We start from the raw sequence: 16094 nt of genomic DNA on the forward strand, positions 1-16094 counted from the left end.
TATTTAAATTAGTAAAACAAAAAAGCCTGTCAAATTTCAACAAATTCTGTAGATTACTTCCAGAGTTGAGACCCTTGTTTCAGTTTTTAGAACCTTGTAAACCCTCAAACGACAAAATTTATAATCTGATCTGTATTGAACTGTCTTGTAAAGGCCCCCAATTACCTACAAAGGAATAAAAATGCAACAACCCTTGTTGACCGCTCGGACGATTTAGCTGCTGTGGGCGTATGTTTTGTTGCCTGGCAACCTATCTTTCATTAAGTAGTCAATCAACTTGCTTGTTGGCTACAATAACAGTCATACCTCTCGGTATGGATTGCGAATCTCGCTCGGGAATCGTGCTTCTTCGACGCTCCGTATAGATTCCAGGTACCGGTAGATAATAAAATAATAATTGGATCATGCATTTAATGGTTTCGCTGACCAGTTGTTACAGAAATTTAAATCTTAGTTGAATATAATCCTCAGATAGAACACCGAATACACCGAGAAACAGTCATTAATAATATATTTTTCCGACAAAATCTTCAATGCCAAATCCGCCGATGACACGTGACATCAGTTGGAATTTCTTCTAGGTCAATAAGCCAGCGAAGCTAGGTTTAGTTTTAAGTAGCGTTTACCGTTATGATTTTTTATTTGATACACTTGCTGGCAGAGGCTAAATATTGAACATATTGTCGTTATTATTATTGAAAACTATATGGCATAGTCGTACGGAATTTTATTTTCAAGCAATTTCAATTATGGTTGTCACGTGATCACTGTGCCATGTGTCTCTCATGGACGAATGAATAAAAACATATTTGCAATTTAAGAGATAGACAAAAACTACAAATTGTGTTATGAAAAATACCACGGTGCTGTATCATTTTATATCCATCCAAAAAACGAAGACAGTAATTTATTCAGGAATATTACTGACACAAATTTCAAGCCGGAACATGAATATGGAAAATTTTCCGAACAGTGTAGCTGTAGGCCTACCTATTATTAAAGGTAATGGAAGCTTATAATTTTAAAACCATTTCCTACGGGACCTCATTTGACACAATTTTTGGCTATTGTGCTAACAATCTAGGGCGGGATAAGCGAGTTTATGCCAACGCCATTCCTCAACGTTATCGCCAGGCGTCAAGTTTTTTTGTGTAACTGTTTGAAGTTGACCTAGTTTAATGAGAAAAACCGTAAATTATGTAGCCATGAATAGATTTGTTTCCATTAAATTGAAATGGAAGTTACTAAACCCTTAGTCCTTCTGTGGTGTACTGGCTTTATATGTACTTCCATTATTCTGATCATTCTGTGCTTCGCTTGGAAACTATAAATATTATTATTATTGGTTGGGCCTGTGTGTCACCTGAAGGACCCACATGATCACGTGCCACACAGGTCCTACGGACCTGTGCTTGGAAAATGTTTGTTTCGGACACTGGACCAAACCAACCCAAAAGACTACTCGGACCAAAAAAAAAGACTGCTAGGACCAATTAATTCATATTATAAGGCTTGACTTATTCATTTTAAAAATAAAATACAGACAATATGTTATTCATTATTAAATCACAATACAAAGACGCGAATAATTTATTGGCGAGTATATACATAACTTAACAAATTCTTCGTTATTAAATGTGGGTTACGAGTAAGTACATTCTAGCAAATAGTCATCTTTATTACATCAACAATTTAATTGTGTTTCTTTGAGGTGCTTCATCAATTTGATTAGCTTGTAACACGGTAGAAATGGTCCCACTACTGACGTCTTCCGTCTTGCTCGAAAATACAGAATAACTGTTGGGCAAGAGAAAATTAAGATTTCAGTATTCCACTCTTAAGTATTTGTAACATAATTACTTATTTCCATGCAACTGTAGCCGTGAATAAGAATTATCACGGCTACAGATTGTGCAGCTAGTAACACGGGTGAGTACAGATACATACGAATTAATCACTACACAATTATCAATTTTTTAAAACAACAATTAAAACAACACTTCATTATTGGAACAAACACAATTATTAATTTATTAAAACAACACCTTATTATTGGTCCGAGTGGCCTTTTTGTTTGGTCCAAGTAGTCTTTTTATACGCCTACATTGAAATGTGGTCGTATATTGTCGTCGCCCCCGTCCGTCGGTCCGGCGACCACAATTTCTTGTGGACGCTCTAGAGGCTAAAGTTAATATCCGATTGACTTTAAATTTATATACAGTGTTTAAGGCCATGAATCGAAGAAGCCTATTGATTTTCAGTGGACGCTCTAGAGGCCAAAGTCTATATCCGGTTGACTTTAAATTTATACACAGTGTTTAAGGTCATGAGACAAAGAAGTCTATTCATTTTCAGTGATTTTCGATAATTACTGTCACAGTTATGGCCCTTGATCACTTTGAAAAATTTGGTGACGCTCTAGAGGCTAAAGTTATCATCCGATTGACTTCAGATTGATACACATAGTTTAAGAGCTTGAGACGAACAAGTATATTGATTTTCAATGAATTTTTATGACTTGAACAGCTAAATCCATGATTTAAAAACCATACAAATTCTAATGGTTTTCTGATAATTACTTCATGAGTGTATTATAAATGTTTCATTACCGAAAGAAGTAAAAATATGCGACAACACTTATTGATTGCCCGGACGATTTAGCTGCTGTGGGCGTATGTTTCGTTGCCTGGCAACCTATCTTTTCATGGTCCGAGTAGTCTTTTTGTTTGGTCCGACTTGTCTTGGTCCGAGTGGTCTGTGGTCCGAGTGATCATGGATTCTTCTAAACGATACCAAATCCCTACTGTAAATCCATGATATTAAATGTTTCGTATACTAAACGTTAGCATGGTGCAGAACTTTATAAAAACCAAACAAATTCTAATGGTTTTCTGATAATTACTTAAATGAGTTGTTACTCTTAATCAGATTTTAATGTATTATAAATGTTTCCTTACCGAAAAAAGTAAAAATATGCGACAACTCTTGTTGACTGCCCGGACGATTTAGCTGCTGTGGGCATATGTTTAGTTGCCTGGCAACCTATCTTTTATATTGTAGTATTGGTTATCCTGTGGTTACATTAGGTTTTGGTTTTAAAAGTTACATATCATATAGATTGAGATTGGTAAGTTTTAATGCATCTCCTACAATATGGCAAATGCTACAGCCGAATTGAAATATAGATCTTTGTTTCCATTTTTATATGCCCACATTGAAATGTGGTCGTATATTGTCGTCGCCCCCGTCTGTCCGTCCGTCTGTCCGGCGTCCACAATTGCTTGTGGACGCTCTAGAGGCTAAAGTTAATATCTGATTCCCTTTAAATTTATACACAGTGTTTAATGTCTTGAGACGAAGAAGCCTATTGATTTTCAGCGATTTCCGATAATTACTGCCAGAGTTATGGCCCTTGATCACTTTGAAAAATCTTGTGGACGCTCTAGAGGCCAAAGTTAATATCCAATTGACCTTAAATTTATACACAGTGTTTGAGGTCATGAGACGAAGAAGCTTATTGATTTTCAACGATTTCCGATAATTACTGCCAGAGTTATGGCCCTTGATCACTTCAAAAAATCTTGTGGACGCTCTAAAGGCCAAAGTTAATATCCGATTGACTTTAAATTTATACACAGTGTTTAAGGTCATAAGATGATGAAGCCTATTGATTTTCAGCGATTTCCGATAATTACTGCCAGAGTTATGGCCCTTGATCACTTCAAAAAATCTTGTGGACGCTCTAAAGGCCAAAGTTAATATCCGATTGACTTTAAATTTATACAGTGTTTAAGGTCATGAGACGAAGAAGCCCATTGATTTTCAGCGATTTCCGATAATTACTGCCAGAGTTATGGCCCTTGATCACTTTGAAAAATCTAGTGGATGCTCTAAAGGCCAAAGTTAATATCCGATTGACTTTAAATTTATACACAATGTTTAAGGTCATGAGACGAAGAAATCTATTGATTTTCAAGAATTTCCGATAATTACTGCCAGAGTTATGGCCCTTGATCACTTCAAAAAATCTTGTGGATGCTCTAGAAGCGAAAGTTAATATTCGATTGACTTTAAATTTATACACAGTGTTTAAGGTCATGAGACAAAGAAACCTATTGATTTTCAGCAATATCCAATATTTGCTGCCAGAGTTATGGCCCTTGATCACTTTGAAAAATCTTGTGGACGCTCTAGAGACCAAAGTTAATATCCGATTGACTTTAAATTTATACATAGTGTTTAAGGTCATGCGACGTAGAAGCCTTTTTTGCCGTCGCCCCTGTCCGTCCGTCCGTCTGTATGTCTGTCCGTCCGTCCACAATTTGTTTGTGGACACTCTACAGGTCACAATTCTTATCCGATTTTGATGAAACTTGAAATATAGGTTTATCTCCAAAAGATCTTGACTGCTTTCCATATTGGCATGTATCGGATCGAAACTTCATGGATTATGGCCCCTGTTCACAATTTTTATCCGATTTTGTTGAAACTTGAAATGTAAGTTTATAACCCAAAGATCTCGGTACAAAAAATCGCGTTTTTAGCTTGTGGACCCTATAGAGGTCATAATTTTTATCCGATTAAAAAAATGTATTATTATATCACCGATACACCCTAAGGACGACTGAGTTCGAATTTCCTGAAAATTGGCCCAAAATTGACAAACAAAATCGGATCGAAACTTCATGGATTATGGCCCCTGTTTGTACGAAAAATCACGTTTTTAGCTTGTGGACCCTATGGAGGTCACAATTTTTATCCGATTTTGTTGAAACTTGAAATGTAAGTTTATAACCCAAAGATCTCGGTTCCTTTCGATATTTGCGCATATCGAATTGTAATTTCCTGAATTATGGCCCTTGATTGTAGGAAAAATCACTTTATTTTTAGCTTGTTCTCTATCCATCTCTCGAAAATGTGGACGTATTCTGCCTGGCAGCCGCTGGTTATCTGATTTAAAAAAAATGTGTGAATATATCACCATTACACACCAAGATCATGGATCCTTTTGATAATCGCGGATACCTGAACTTAACTTCCTGGATTATGGCCCCTGATTGTCCGAAAAATGGCATTTTTAGCTTGCGGATTCTCTAGAGGTCACAATTTTTTTCTGATTTTAAAAACCGTTTAGATATTTCATCATTCCACCATAATGAAGGTTGAATTTTAATTTTGGGAAAATTGAAATGAAACTGGCCAACAAAATGAAAGCTCTTCGTACGCAAATTGAGTAAAAGTATGTAATACGAAGGTTGTCGATCCTCTAGAGGTCACAATTTTTGTCTGATTCTGATGAAACTTAAATAATTTCTTTGTATCCCAAAGATGTCAGTCCCTTTTGATATTTGCGCATTTCAGACCATAATTTTCTGGATTATTGCCCCTGATTGTACAAAAAATCCTTTTTGTTTTTAGCTTGTTCTCTATCCATCTCTTGCAAAATGTGGGCGTATCCTGCCTGGCAGCCACTGGTATTTATTTATTGTCTATTAAAATGGGTTCATTCGACTGTCTGTCCGTCACACTTTTTGGGACACAATAACTCTATTTCAAATTGAGCTAGAATGTTCAAACTTGGTGTAGGTGTTTATTAGGTCAATACCTTGATGGAGTTCGAAGATGAGCATTTTCCGCTTAGGGTAAGCGGAGATAAGCAATTTGATTGGTTGATGCTTTGGGACACGATAACTTTAGTTCTAATTAAGTGAGAGTGATGAAACTTGGTGTATAGTTTCATTACATCAATAACTTGACTAAGTTTGATAATGAGCATTTTCTGCTCAGGGTAAGCAGAGCAATAAGCAATTTGATTGGAACCCAATAACTCCCCTTCTAATTGGTGTAGGTGTTTATTAGGTCAATGCCTTGATGGAGTTCGAAGATGAGCATTTTCTGCTTAGGGTAAGCAGAGATAAGCAATTTGATTGGTTGATGCTTTGGGACACGATAACTTTAGTTCTAATTAAGTGAGAGTGAGGACACATGGTGTATAGATTTATTACATCAATACCTTGACTAAGTTCGATAATGAACATTTTCTGCTGAAGGTAAGCAGAGCGATAAGCAATTTCATTGGTCGAGACTTTGGAACACAATAACTCTCCTTCTAATTGAGATAGAATGTTCAAACTTGGTGTAGGCATTCATTAGGTGAATCCCTTGATGGAGTTCAATTATGAACATTGTCTGCTTACGGTAAGCAGAGATAAGCAATCTGATTGGTTGATGCTTTAGGGGCACGATAGCTTTGCTTATGGCATGTTTTTTTTTTAAAGTGTACCATAGGTTCCCAATCCCATCTGAATTATGAAATTCCAATTACTTTTACAAAATCCTTGTCTCAGGGAAGATTGATACATATTTTTCCAAAATATATTTTTGAAAAGATAATTTTTCGCAAAATATTTTTTTTATTGAACATTATACCTAACATATTGAAATTATATCAAATGCAAACAATGCACATTAAAATTCATATAAATAGCAATCTCTATAGGTAGAATATACATTGAATTATGTTAAATGAATGAAGATGCTATTATTTTTGGGTCATAAGATAGTAAAGATGACCATTTTAGTAAATATAAAATGTCTCTTTTGAATTGGACAGACGCATGGCACATTTATTTTCCTTTCAGATATTAACTGTTGCTTATATATATTAATAATTTTCTTCAAAAGTTTAATGCAATAATACATTATCTAAATCTGAAGTTTCATGCGATATGATTTACAAAATTAATTGTATTGTATTAATTAATTAATTGTATTAAAAATTAATTGTATTGCTAATGTTACTAGTGGACAGACATTCTGGCAGTTTAGCACTAAAGTTTGAAGAAAATTTCTATTTATAGTGTTGATGTAAGTAGTTACTGAGATTTTTTACATGCTAAATAAAGCATAATATTTAGAATTTAAGAATGCGTTTGCGAGACAACCATGCCGGGACCGGTACATGGTGGATGACCGATTTTCACCATTTTTTTTATGTATGATGGGTAACCCCTCCAAACCCCACTGCCACAATTTTAGATCAATCGAACTATTTTTAGAGCGTAGAAAAAAATTTGAAATTTTAATACTGAAAAAAGCCAAAAAATCACCATTTTCAGGCCACCTTTCAATTATTTCGTACAACTAAACTACGGCGAGTAGATTAATGAAACTTTATAGCGTAGCAGATATGGTTAGTGAGTATACATTTTGAAAGTTTGATGGATTTCCATGGAGCGATTTTCGGTACAGGCACTTATTGCTTCAAGGTACCAAAATAGCTCAATTTCGGTATGTCATTTTATTCTATCTATATCTCACCCACTGCGGGTTTAAGTATATTTTTGGAATGCTGACTGAAGAGGCAATGATCTATAGTATTAAGATCAAGAAAAAAAATGGGTGGCACTCGACCCGTTTAGTAGTAAATAATTTCCATTTTCAACAAAAATGACGAAACATAAACCGCTTTATTTACACACTGAAAAGTGTAACATGGCACTTGAAACCAAATTAATGTGGTTTCCAGTTCCGTTAACGGCAAGCCATAATAAAAATAGAAATAAATAAATATAAACGCAGATTATATACTTTCATCAAAAAATTCAAGTTTAAAAAATGTTCCATTATTAAAACTACAATTACTTATTACTATCTATCTATCGATCTATCTATCTATCCAATAAGTATCTAATCACGAAAACTGAGCTCACAATTACACCATTAAAATTTTCAAACCATGAAGTTTGAAAAGCTTAATTTACTGTAAATGCCAAAAGAGCTGTTCTTGGTAAATACAATTAATCTCTCTGGACTATTTTTCAACACTTTATTAATTCGGCATTATAACCTCATGGTCTAGTAGAAGGATGATGAATCTTTGAACAGCAAATCGTAAAAACTAAATAGTGTACTAGTTATATACATCTGTCTATACTTGACAAACGAATCAAGCAATATTTCAAAAAGACAAAAAACAAATTGTCTATGAGCGTAAGGTCACTATTTTAGCATACTCCCCACAGTGTTTTGTTTGATTAGACCCAATCCCACTCAACACTGCCGTAGTGAAAGCAAATTTCTGTTCCAAATTATGATTGGTCAATAGTCTAATTAACAACAAATACTTAACTGCGTAACAATATCATTCTGGTTTAAACAGAGTTTCAAATATGTTAACATAACGTTAACATAACGAAATTTATTACGCCCAATTAACCAGTGCATAGCAGAATATTGCAGAAAAACTAATTGCGTGACACACGAGGCTATCAACATGGCTACAATGTAAACAATACTGTTTGGAGACGAACAATACTTTCACTGTTTTTAATACCTTAAATCACTGTCCAAAGTTTTAGGGAAAACCCCAGATAAAACGAAAGACTTTACTTAGGAGCGATTTGATTAAACGGGAAGAATAGACACACTCCCTCAAAAATGTAAGTATCAGAGGTCAATCCAGCCATGGCCAGAGCGGCATTCCTCTGGCTATTGCTTCAGGAATATGCTATTGTAGTTTCTTTCAGATAACTGGCTACTAAATCGCATTTTATTTGTGCAAAGGATGGAAAAATGAACAGTTGATTTCATCTGCCATCTTGGATGCTGAAGTGCAAATCTAACTTCAGCCTGACGAATAATAATAATAATAATATTAATATGTACATTTATATAGCGCACGTACTCCATGTTCAGAAGCATGTCCACTGTACATACAATTAAATTAATTTTATTAATCTTGATAAGTCTTGATGTAAAACAAGAAAGGGTTTGAGATGATTTAATGATCTCTGGAAGATTGTTACGCAGTTTAGACGCATTCACTGAGCACGATCCGTATCCAAATGATATTAATTTTCACTTTGAGCAACAAAACTGATGAATGTGTGTTCGGCCGGAGGTTACTCGAGTATATTTGAGCTAACTCATTCACACACTGATACGTCAAAGACAGACTTTTGAAGATGATTGGCAGCCAATAGATTGATTTCAGAACAGGAGTAATATGAGAGTGTTTTGATGATCTGGTAAGAATTCGAGCTGCGGTATTTTCTACAAGTTGATTTTTATACGCCCACATTTTCATGTGGACGTATATTATCGTCGCCCTTGTCCGTCCATCCACAATTGTTTGTGAACAGTCTACAGGTCACAATTTTTATCCGATTTCAATGAAACTTGAAATATAGGTTTATCACCCTAAGATCTCGGTTCCTTTCAATATTGGCATGTATCGGACTGTAACTTCATGGATTATGGCCCCTGATTGTACGAAAAATCACGTTTTTAGCTTGTGAACACTGTAGAGGTCACAATTTTTATCCGATTTAGTTTAAACTTGAAATGTATGTTTATAACCCAAAGATCTCGGTTCCTTTCAATATTTGCGCATATCGGAACGTAACTTCCTGAATTATGGCCCCTGATTGTACGAAAAATCACGATTTTAGCTTGTGGAGCCGATAGAGGTCATAATTTTTATCCGATTTAAAAAAACGTATTTATTTATTATATCACCATTAGACCCTAAAGACGACTGAGTTCAAATTTCGTGAAAATCGGCCCAAAACTGACAGACAAAATGGCCGCCGTTCGTTCTCAAATAGCGTAACAATATGGTATATCAAGGTTGTGGACCCTAAAGAGGTCACAATTTTTATCCAATTTTGATGAAACTTGAAATACATATTTATAACCCAAAGATCTTGGTTCCTTTCGATATTCGTACATATTGGATCATAACTTCCTGAATTATGGCCCTTGATTGTACGAAAAAATCACTTCTTTTTTTGAACTTGTTCTCTGTCCATCTCTTGCAAAATGTGGGCGTATCTTGCATGGCAACCGCTTGTTATCTTATTTTGTTGAAACTTGAAATGTAAGTTTGTAACCCAAAGATCTCCGTTCCTTTCGATATTCGCGCATATCGGAACGTAACTTCCTGAATTATGGCCCCTGATTGTACAAAAAATCGCGATTTTAGCTTGTGGAGCCCATAGAGGTCATAATTTTTATCCGATTTAAAAAACCGTATTATTATATCACCGTTAAAACCTAAGGATGGCTGAGTTCGAATTTCGTGAAAATCGGCCCAAAACTGACAGACAAAATGGCCGCCGTTCGTTCTCAATTAGTGTAAAAATATGGTATATCAAGGTTGTGGACCCTATAGAGGTCACAATTTTTTTCCGATTTTGTTGAAACTTTAAATGTAAGTTTATAACCCAAAGTTTGGTGTTCCTTTCAATATTCGCAAATATCGGACCGTAAGTTCCTGAATTATGGCCCCTGATTGTACGAAAAATCGCATTTTTAGCTTGTGGAGCCCATAGAGGTCATAATTTTTATCCGATTTAAAAAAACGTATTTATTTATTATATCACCATTAGACCCTAAAGACGACTGAGTTCGAATTTCGTGAAAATCGGCCCAAAACTGACAGACAAAATGGCCGCCATTCGTTCTCAAATAGCGTAAAAATATGGTATATCAAGGTTGTGGACCCTATACAGGTCACAATATTTATCCGATTTTGTTGAAACTTGAAATGTTAGTTTATAACCCAAAGATCTCAGTTCCTTTCGATATATGCACATATCGGACCGTAACTTCCTGAATTATGGCCCCTGATTGTACGAAAAATCACTTTCTTTTTAGCTTTTCTCTGTCCATCTCTCGAAAATGTGAGCGTATCCTGCCTGGCAGCCGCTGGTTTAAAATATTGGCACTAGATGTTTCTACTAACAAGCTGTTACAGTAGTCAATTCTTGGGAATACCAAAGAACATATAAGTGTAGCAGCTGCTTCCTGGCTAATAAAGTGTTTATATGGCCAAAGTTCCTCGACAAATTGCTCTAATGTGACTGTCCATGCTCAAATTACCCCAAGAGGAAACCTAACCTCTTCACTGTGTCTCATGGTACAAATATTGCATCTCGTACAACCACATCATTTGAACTTATATTTTTCAGATGTGTATTTTGACCACGGGATTCTGATTTACTTAATTCAATTAAATTTAATTTCAACATATTTCTTTTCATCCTATCTTTAATGTCATGTGTACACAATTTGATGTCAGAATAATTAGGGAATGAAACAGTTTTTGAACGGGAATAACTTGCGATCACCTGTGTATCATCTGCATAAGAATGTCGCCCTAGAAACCATGATTATCGATTAGTTGTCCAAATTCTTAGTACACATTACAGAAAGGACAGGTCCAAGGACTGATCCTTGTGGAACTCCCGAACCTTCTGTACCGGCCCTACAGAGGGTTGCTGGAAGGCTGTTGCATGGGGCATTATCAGGCCTAATAATCCAGGCAATGAATGATTTTATTGGAAAAATGAAGTCATTTTCTTCAAGTTCGACCATCAAATTTAATATGAAGGAAATCCGTGCCAGTCATTTTGTCAAAACCAAATATTAGTATTAGTAGTCCTCAACTTCCATTATTAATAGAATTGGCCTCAATCCCGCAGTGGGTGAGATACAGCATCATGAAATTTATATGTTTAAGCATATAGCAAAAACTACGTCTCAAAATAAATTCCTCATAGCCTCAAATGGTTTCGGAAAAATTTAATAGTCATATATATTGAAGTAGTAGACATGATAATTCATAAAAAATAATTAATAAAAAATCAATAGACAATTTATGGGAAATATTTGAATTTAGGGTTGTTTTTTTTTAAAAATGACGTTTTTTAACCCTAAAATGGCCATAGCTGGTTCTCCGTAACTACAAGGTTGGTGACCCTCATATTTCATGTGGGGTATACGGGGTACCCAATGACCAAATCTGCAAAGTTTGGTCAAAATCACCCGACACCACTTGTGCCGTTTTTTTTTAAATTTTGCATGATTCTCTCGCGAACTCATTCTTAAGATTAATATAATAAAATATAATCATATATTTTAATAACCTAAAATTTAAACATTTATCGGGCATGCAACTGTTGCTAACAATACATAAGGACAGACGTGGACATTTTATATAAATAACTGTATGACTTGAATTATTGTTTTTATCTAAAAATAAAAATAGTCCGCAATGAAAGGTATTAATAAATTGTATAGTATTTCTACCTTTGGGCGAGTTTTAAATTTAAAATCGGACAAAAAGTATTTTAAAAGCACGTGCTAACGTTACGTAAGGACAGACAACCACATCATTTGAACTTATATTTTTCAGATGTGTATTTTGACCACGGGATTCTGATTTACTTAATTCAATTAAATTTAATTTCAACATATTTCTTTTCATCCTATCTTTAATGTCATGTGTACACAATTTGATGTCAGAATAATTAGGGAATGAAACAGTTTTTGAACGGGAATAACTTGCGATCACCTGTGTATCATCTGCATAAGAATGTCGCCCTAGAAACCATGATTATCGATTAGTTGTCCAAATTCTTAGTACACATTACAGAAAGGACAGGTCCAAGGACTGATCCTTGTGGAACTCCCGAACCTTCTGTACCGGCCCTACAGAGGGTTGCTGGAAGGCTGTTGCATGGGGCATTATCAGGCCTAATAATCCAGGCAATGAATGATTTTATTGGAAAAATGAAGTCATTTTCTTCAAGTTCGACCATCAAATTTAATATGAAGGAAATCCGTGCCAGTCATTTTGTCAAAACCAAATATTAGTATTAGTAGTCCTCAACTTCCATTATTAATAGAATTGGCCTCAATCCCGCAGTGGGTGAGATACAGCATCATGAAATTTATATGTTTAAGCATATAGCAAAAACTACGTCTCAAAATAAATTCCTCATAGCCTCAAATGGTTTCGGAAAAATTTAATAGTCATATATATTGAAGTAGTAGACATGATAATTCATAAAAAATAATTAATAAAAAATCAATAGACAATTTATGGGAAATATTTGAATTTAGGGTTGTTTTTTTTTAAAAATGACGTTTTTTAACCCTAAAATGGCCATAGCTGGTTCTCCGTAACTACAAGGTTGGTGACCCTCATATTTCATGTGGGGTATACGGGGGTACCCAATGACCAAATCTGCAAAGTTTGGTCAAAATCACCCGACACCACTTGTGCCGTTTTTTTTTAAATTTTGCATGATTCTCTCGCGAACTCATTCTTAAGATTAATATAATAAAATATAATCATATATTTTAATAACCTAAAATTTAAACATTTATCGGGCATGCAACTGTTGCTAACAATACATAAGGACAGACGTGGACATTTTATATAAATAACTGTATGACTTGAATTATTGTTTTTATCTAAAAATAAAAATAGTCCGCAATGAAAGGTATTAATAAATTGTATAGTATTTCTACCTTTGGGCGAGTTTTAAATTTAAAATCGGACAAAAAGTATTTTAAAAGCACGTGCTAACGTTACGTAAGGACAGACGGTTTATTTAATCGGTCTGACAATTGACACTTTAACACTTTTTTGCTTGGGTCAAAGTCATTTTGATCGAGTGAATAAGGCGAGAATGCCGATTGCCATGTTTATGCATCGGGAATCGGAAAGCCGGTTTTCTTTTCTAAAGGCCGTAAAGAAAGTGATACATTTTGAGTAAATAACGCCGTGAAAGGCGAATTAGTGGTGCTAACGTATCAAGAGTGCTAACGTTAACATTATCGGACAGACAACTGTAAAAATGGCACAATCAATCGACTACCCGTGTCAAATTATCCGTATCCTGTGTGGAAGATCGAGACTACATTCACGCTTCGTTTGCAACGGTTATTCAAATTCTATCACATAATATGAAGCCGGAAAGAAATATTAAAATAATGCTAACGTTTCGCTAAAACTGGACAGACATCAATTGGACGAAACGTTAGCAATATATAAGCATGGAAATTTGATTTTCCAAACCATTTTCCTGCTTTTTTTAAATGCAATGTACTAAAACATAAACAGCCATTTCACAAATGGACAAATTTATTTCCATGTGACGTAAAAATACGAAGTTTACAAAACAAATGTAAGACCACTTCAATGAAATGATGGGCATACGCCATACAGTGTGCTATGAGGGAAATTTTGCCCGGACAGCGGCACTACGGCCTACTCTTATATCGAATTCCAACTGTCAAGGGATCTTTTACGTGCACGCCAATGTGTACACGGGACCTCGGTTTTTCGTCCCATCCGAACGACTAGACAGCTGTCCTTGTCAGTCCCACCGTCCTGAATCACTGACAAGGGAGAACCACGCCGGAAAATCTGGATGAACTTTCTCGGCCAATGCAGGGATCGAACACCCGACCTCCAACCACTTCAATGATGTAGTGGATGGACAGACTAGTCAAATTTTCACTGGGGTTTGAACAATTCAATTTTCGGAACTTGTTATTTTTCTCATCAGTATATTTTTAAGTCTGTTTTACAGAAGACACACTTGCCATTATAATTATACAAAAATAAATTAAAAATTTTAAAACAAATGTTATTTCAATGTATTCTAAAATCTTGATAAAAAAAATGATGGGAAAAATGTCTGTCTTAAATTAAATGATGTAATTCATTAAAATATTTGTAACTTATTTTAATAAAAAAAATACATCAATAAACCTCATGGCTCGAAATGTTCGTCTGTCTACTTGTTGCCGACAGGTGATTTTTTCGTCTGACAGGTAGCAAATAAAACTACCTGTCGCTTGTGACAGGTGGACTAAATTTTACTTGATGTTCAGTAAATTGACCACAATACTCACGTCCACGTCACGTACATTTAATTATTTGTTTCTAAATGCAAGAATTAAGCACGGAAATACCGCGAAAAGCCGCCATTTGCACTGTTTACATTTCGCTCAGTCATAAGCTACAGTAACTCAAACAGTTTGGAAGTAGACAATTTTATATCAATGAATTTCACACCATCTGCTTGACATTAGTTTATAGCATTATGGAGTATTATATCTATATAAATTAAAACGAACCCCCAAGTCACCTGAAATAATTCTACCGTAACGACACCACAGTAAATAGAGTAGTGGTTGGAATGGAAATGCACACGGCTCGTTGCTTGGTGTATTTAATCATTTAAAAAGTTTTAAACAATTTCCATAAATAAAGGCTATGAATAATTTATAAGACAATTTGACAAAATCAAAAAATCAGGTCGGAAAAATATTTCATATATAAATATAATTTGCAGCGTAAATATAGTCCGGATATGTGAGAAGGGAATCTCAGGTGGCGTTATCTGTCCTTCGCACGCGGTACATGTAAATACGGTGCCATGCACAGGTGTGATTTGTGTTTTGATATTCAATTTATTACGGATATTTTAAAATCTGAATTCTACAACTCAACGGTGAAGTATTCGATTTAGTACGGAAGTGTGGTACCATGATACTTTGCGGAATTCATGTGGATACGGATGATAGAATTGTACGCATCTTCGAGTCGCTGAGCCAAAGCAGATTCGCCGACTTTCAAGAACTTTTAGGCAATCCGATGTCGAAGAAATAAAAAGGTTTCATATTACGATAATTATATAGAGCAATGTACGTCAAAGACCTAACCACGTGCGTGTGTACCTACATGTATGGATATGTGTGATGTGATTAGTCTTTGAGTTTGATAATTGAGAGTGACAGGTTATTTACTGAAGCGACAGGTATGAAGAAAAGCTACCAGTCGCAAGCTTTTTTTTAAAACATTTCGAGGCCTGAACCTGGTATTAAGTATTTTATATGTTCAATATATGCTGATTTTGAAGATAAGAAAAATATTTAAAAACTCTTTTTCTCTTTTTTAATAAAACCATGACATTTGTTAGATACCCACTGGTACACTTTATAATAAAACATGCCTTATAATGAAGTGAGAGCGATGAAACTCTGAATATAGATTCATTATATCATTACCTTGACTAAGTTCGATTGTGCGAATTTTCTGCCTGGGCTAAGGAGCGATAAGCAATTTGATTGGTCAAGACTTTGGAACATAAAAACACTGCTTTCAATTGAGGTAAAAAATTTAAACCTGATGTAAATGTTCATTAGGTGAATGCCTTGTCTGATTTCAATGATTAACATTTCAAGCTAAAGCTAAGCAGAGCTAATCAATTTCATTGGTCGATGCTTTGAGA

At 35.0% G+C, this 16094-nt stretch overlaps 1 protein-coding gene across 1 annotated transcript in view; it reads left to right on the forward strand.

Annotated features, from left to right (window-relative positions):
- Positions 1-16094, forward strand: part of LOC126811183 (macoilin-1) — a 268436-nt gene that overhangs the window by 109830 nt on the left and 142512 nt on the right. Inside the window, exon 5 of the mRNA XM_050536744.2 lies at positions 3061-3127. Coding sequence (XP_050392701.1) covers positions 3061-3127 — 67 coding nt within the window. The remainder of the gene's footprint in view (positions 1-3060; positions 3128-16094) is intronic.

This window comes from Patella vulgata, chromosome 2, assembly GCF_932274485.2.
Source record: "Patella vulgata chromosome 2, xgPatVulg1.2, whole genome shotgun sequence".
Lineage (NCBI taxonomy): Eukaryota > Metazoa > Mollusca > Gastropoda > Patellidae > Patella > Patella vulgata.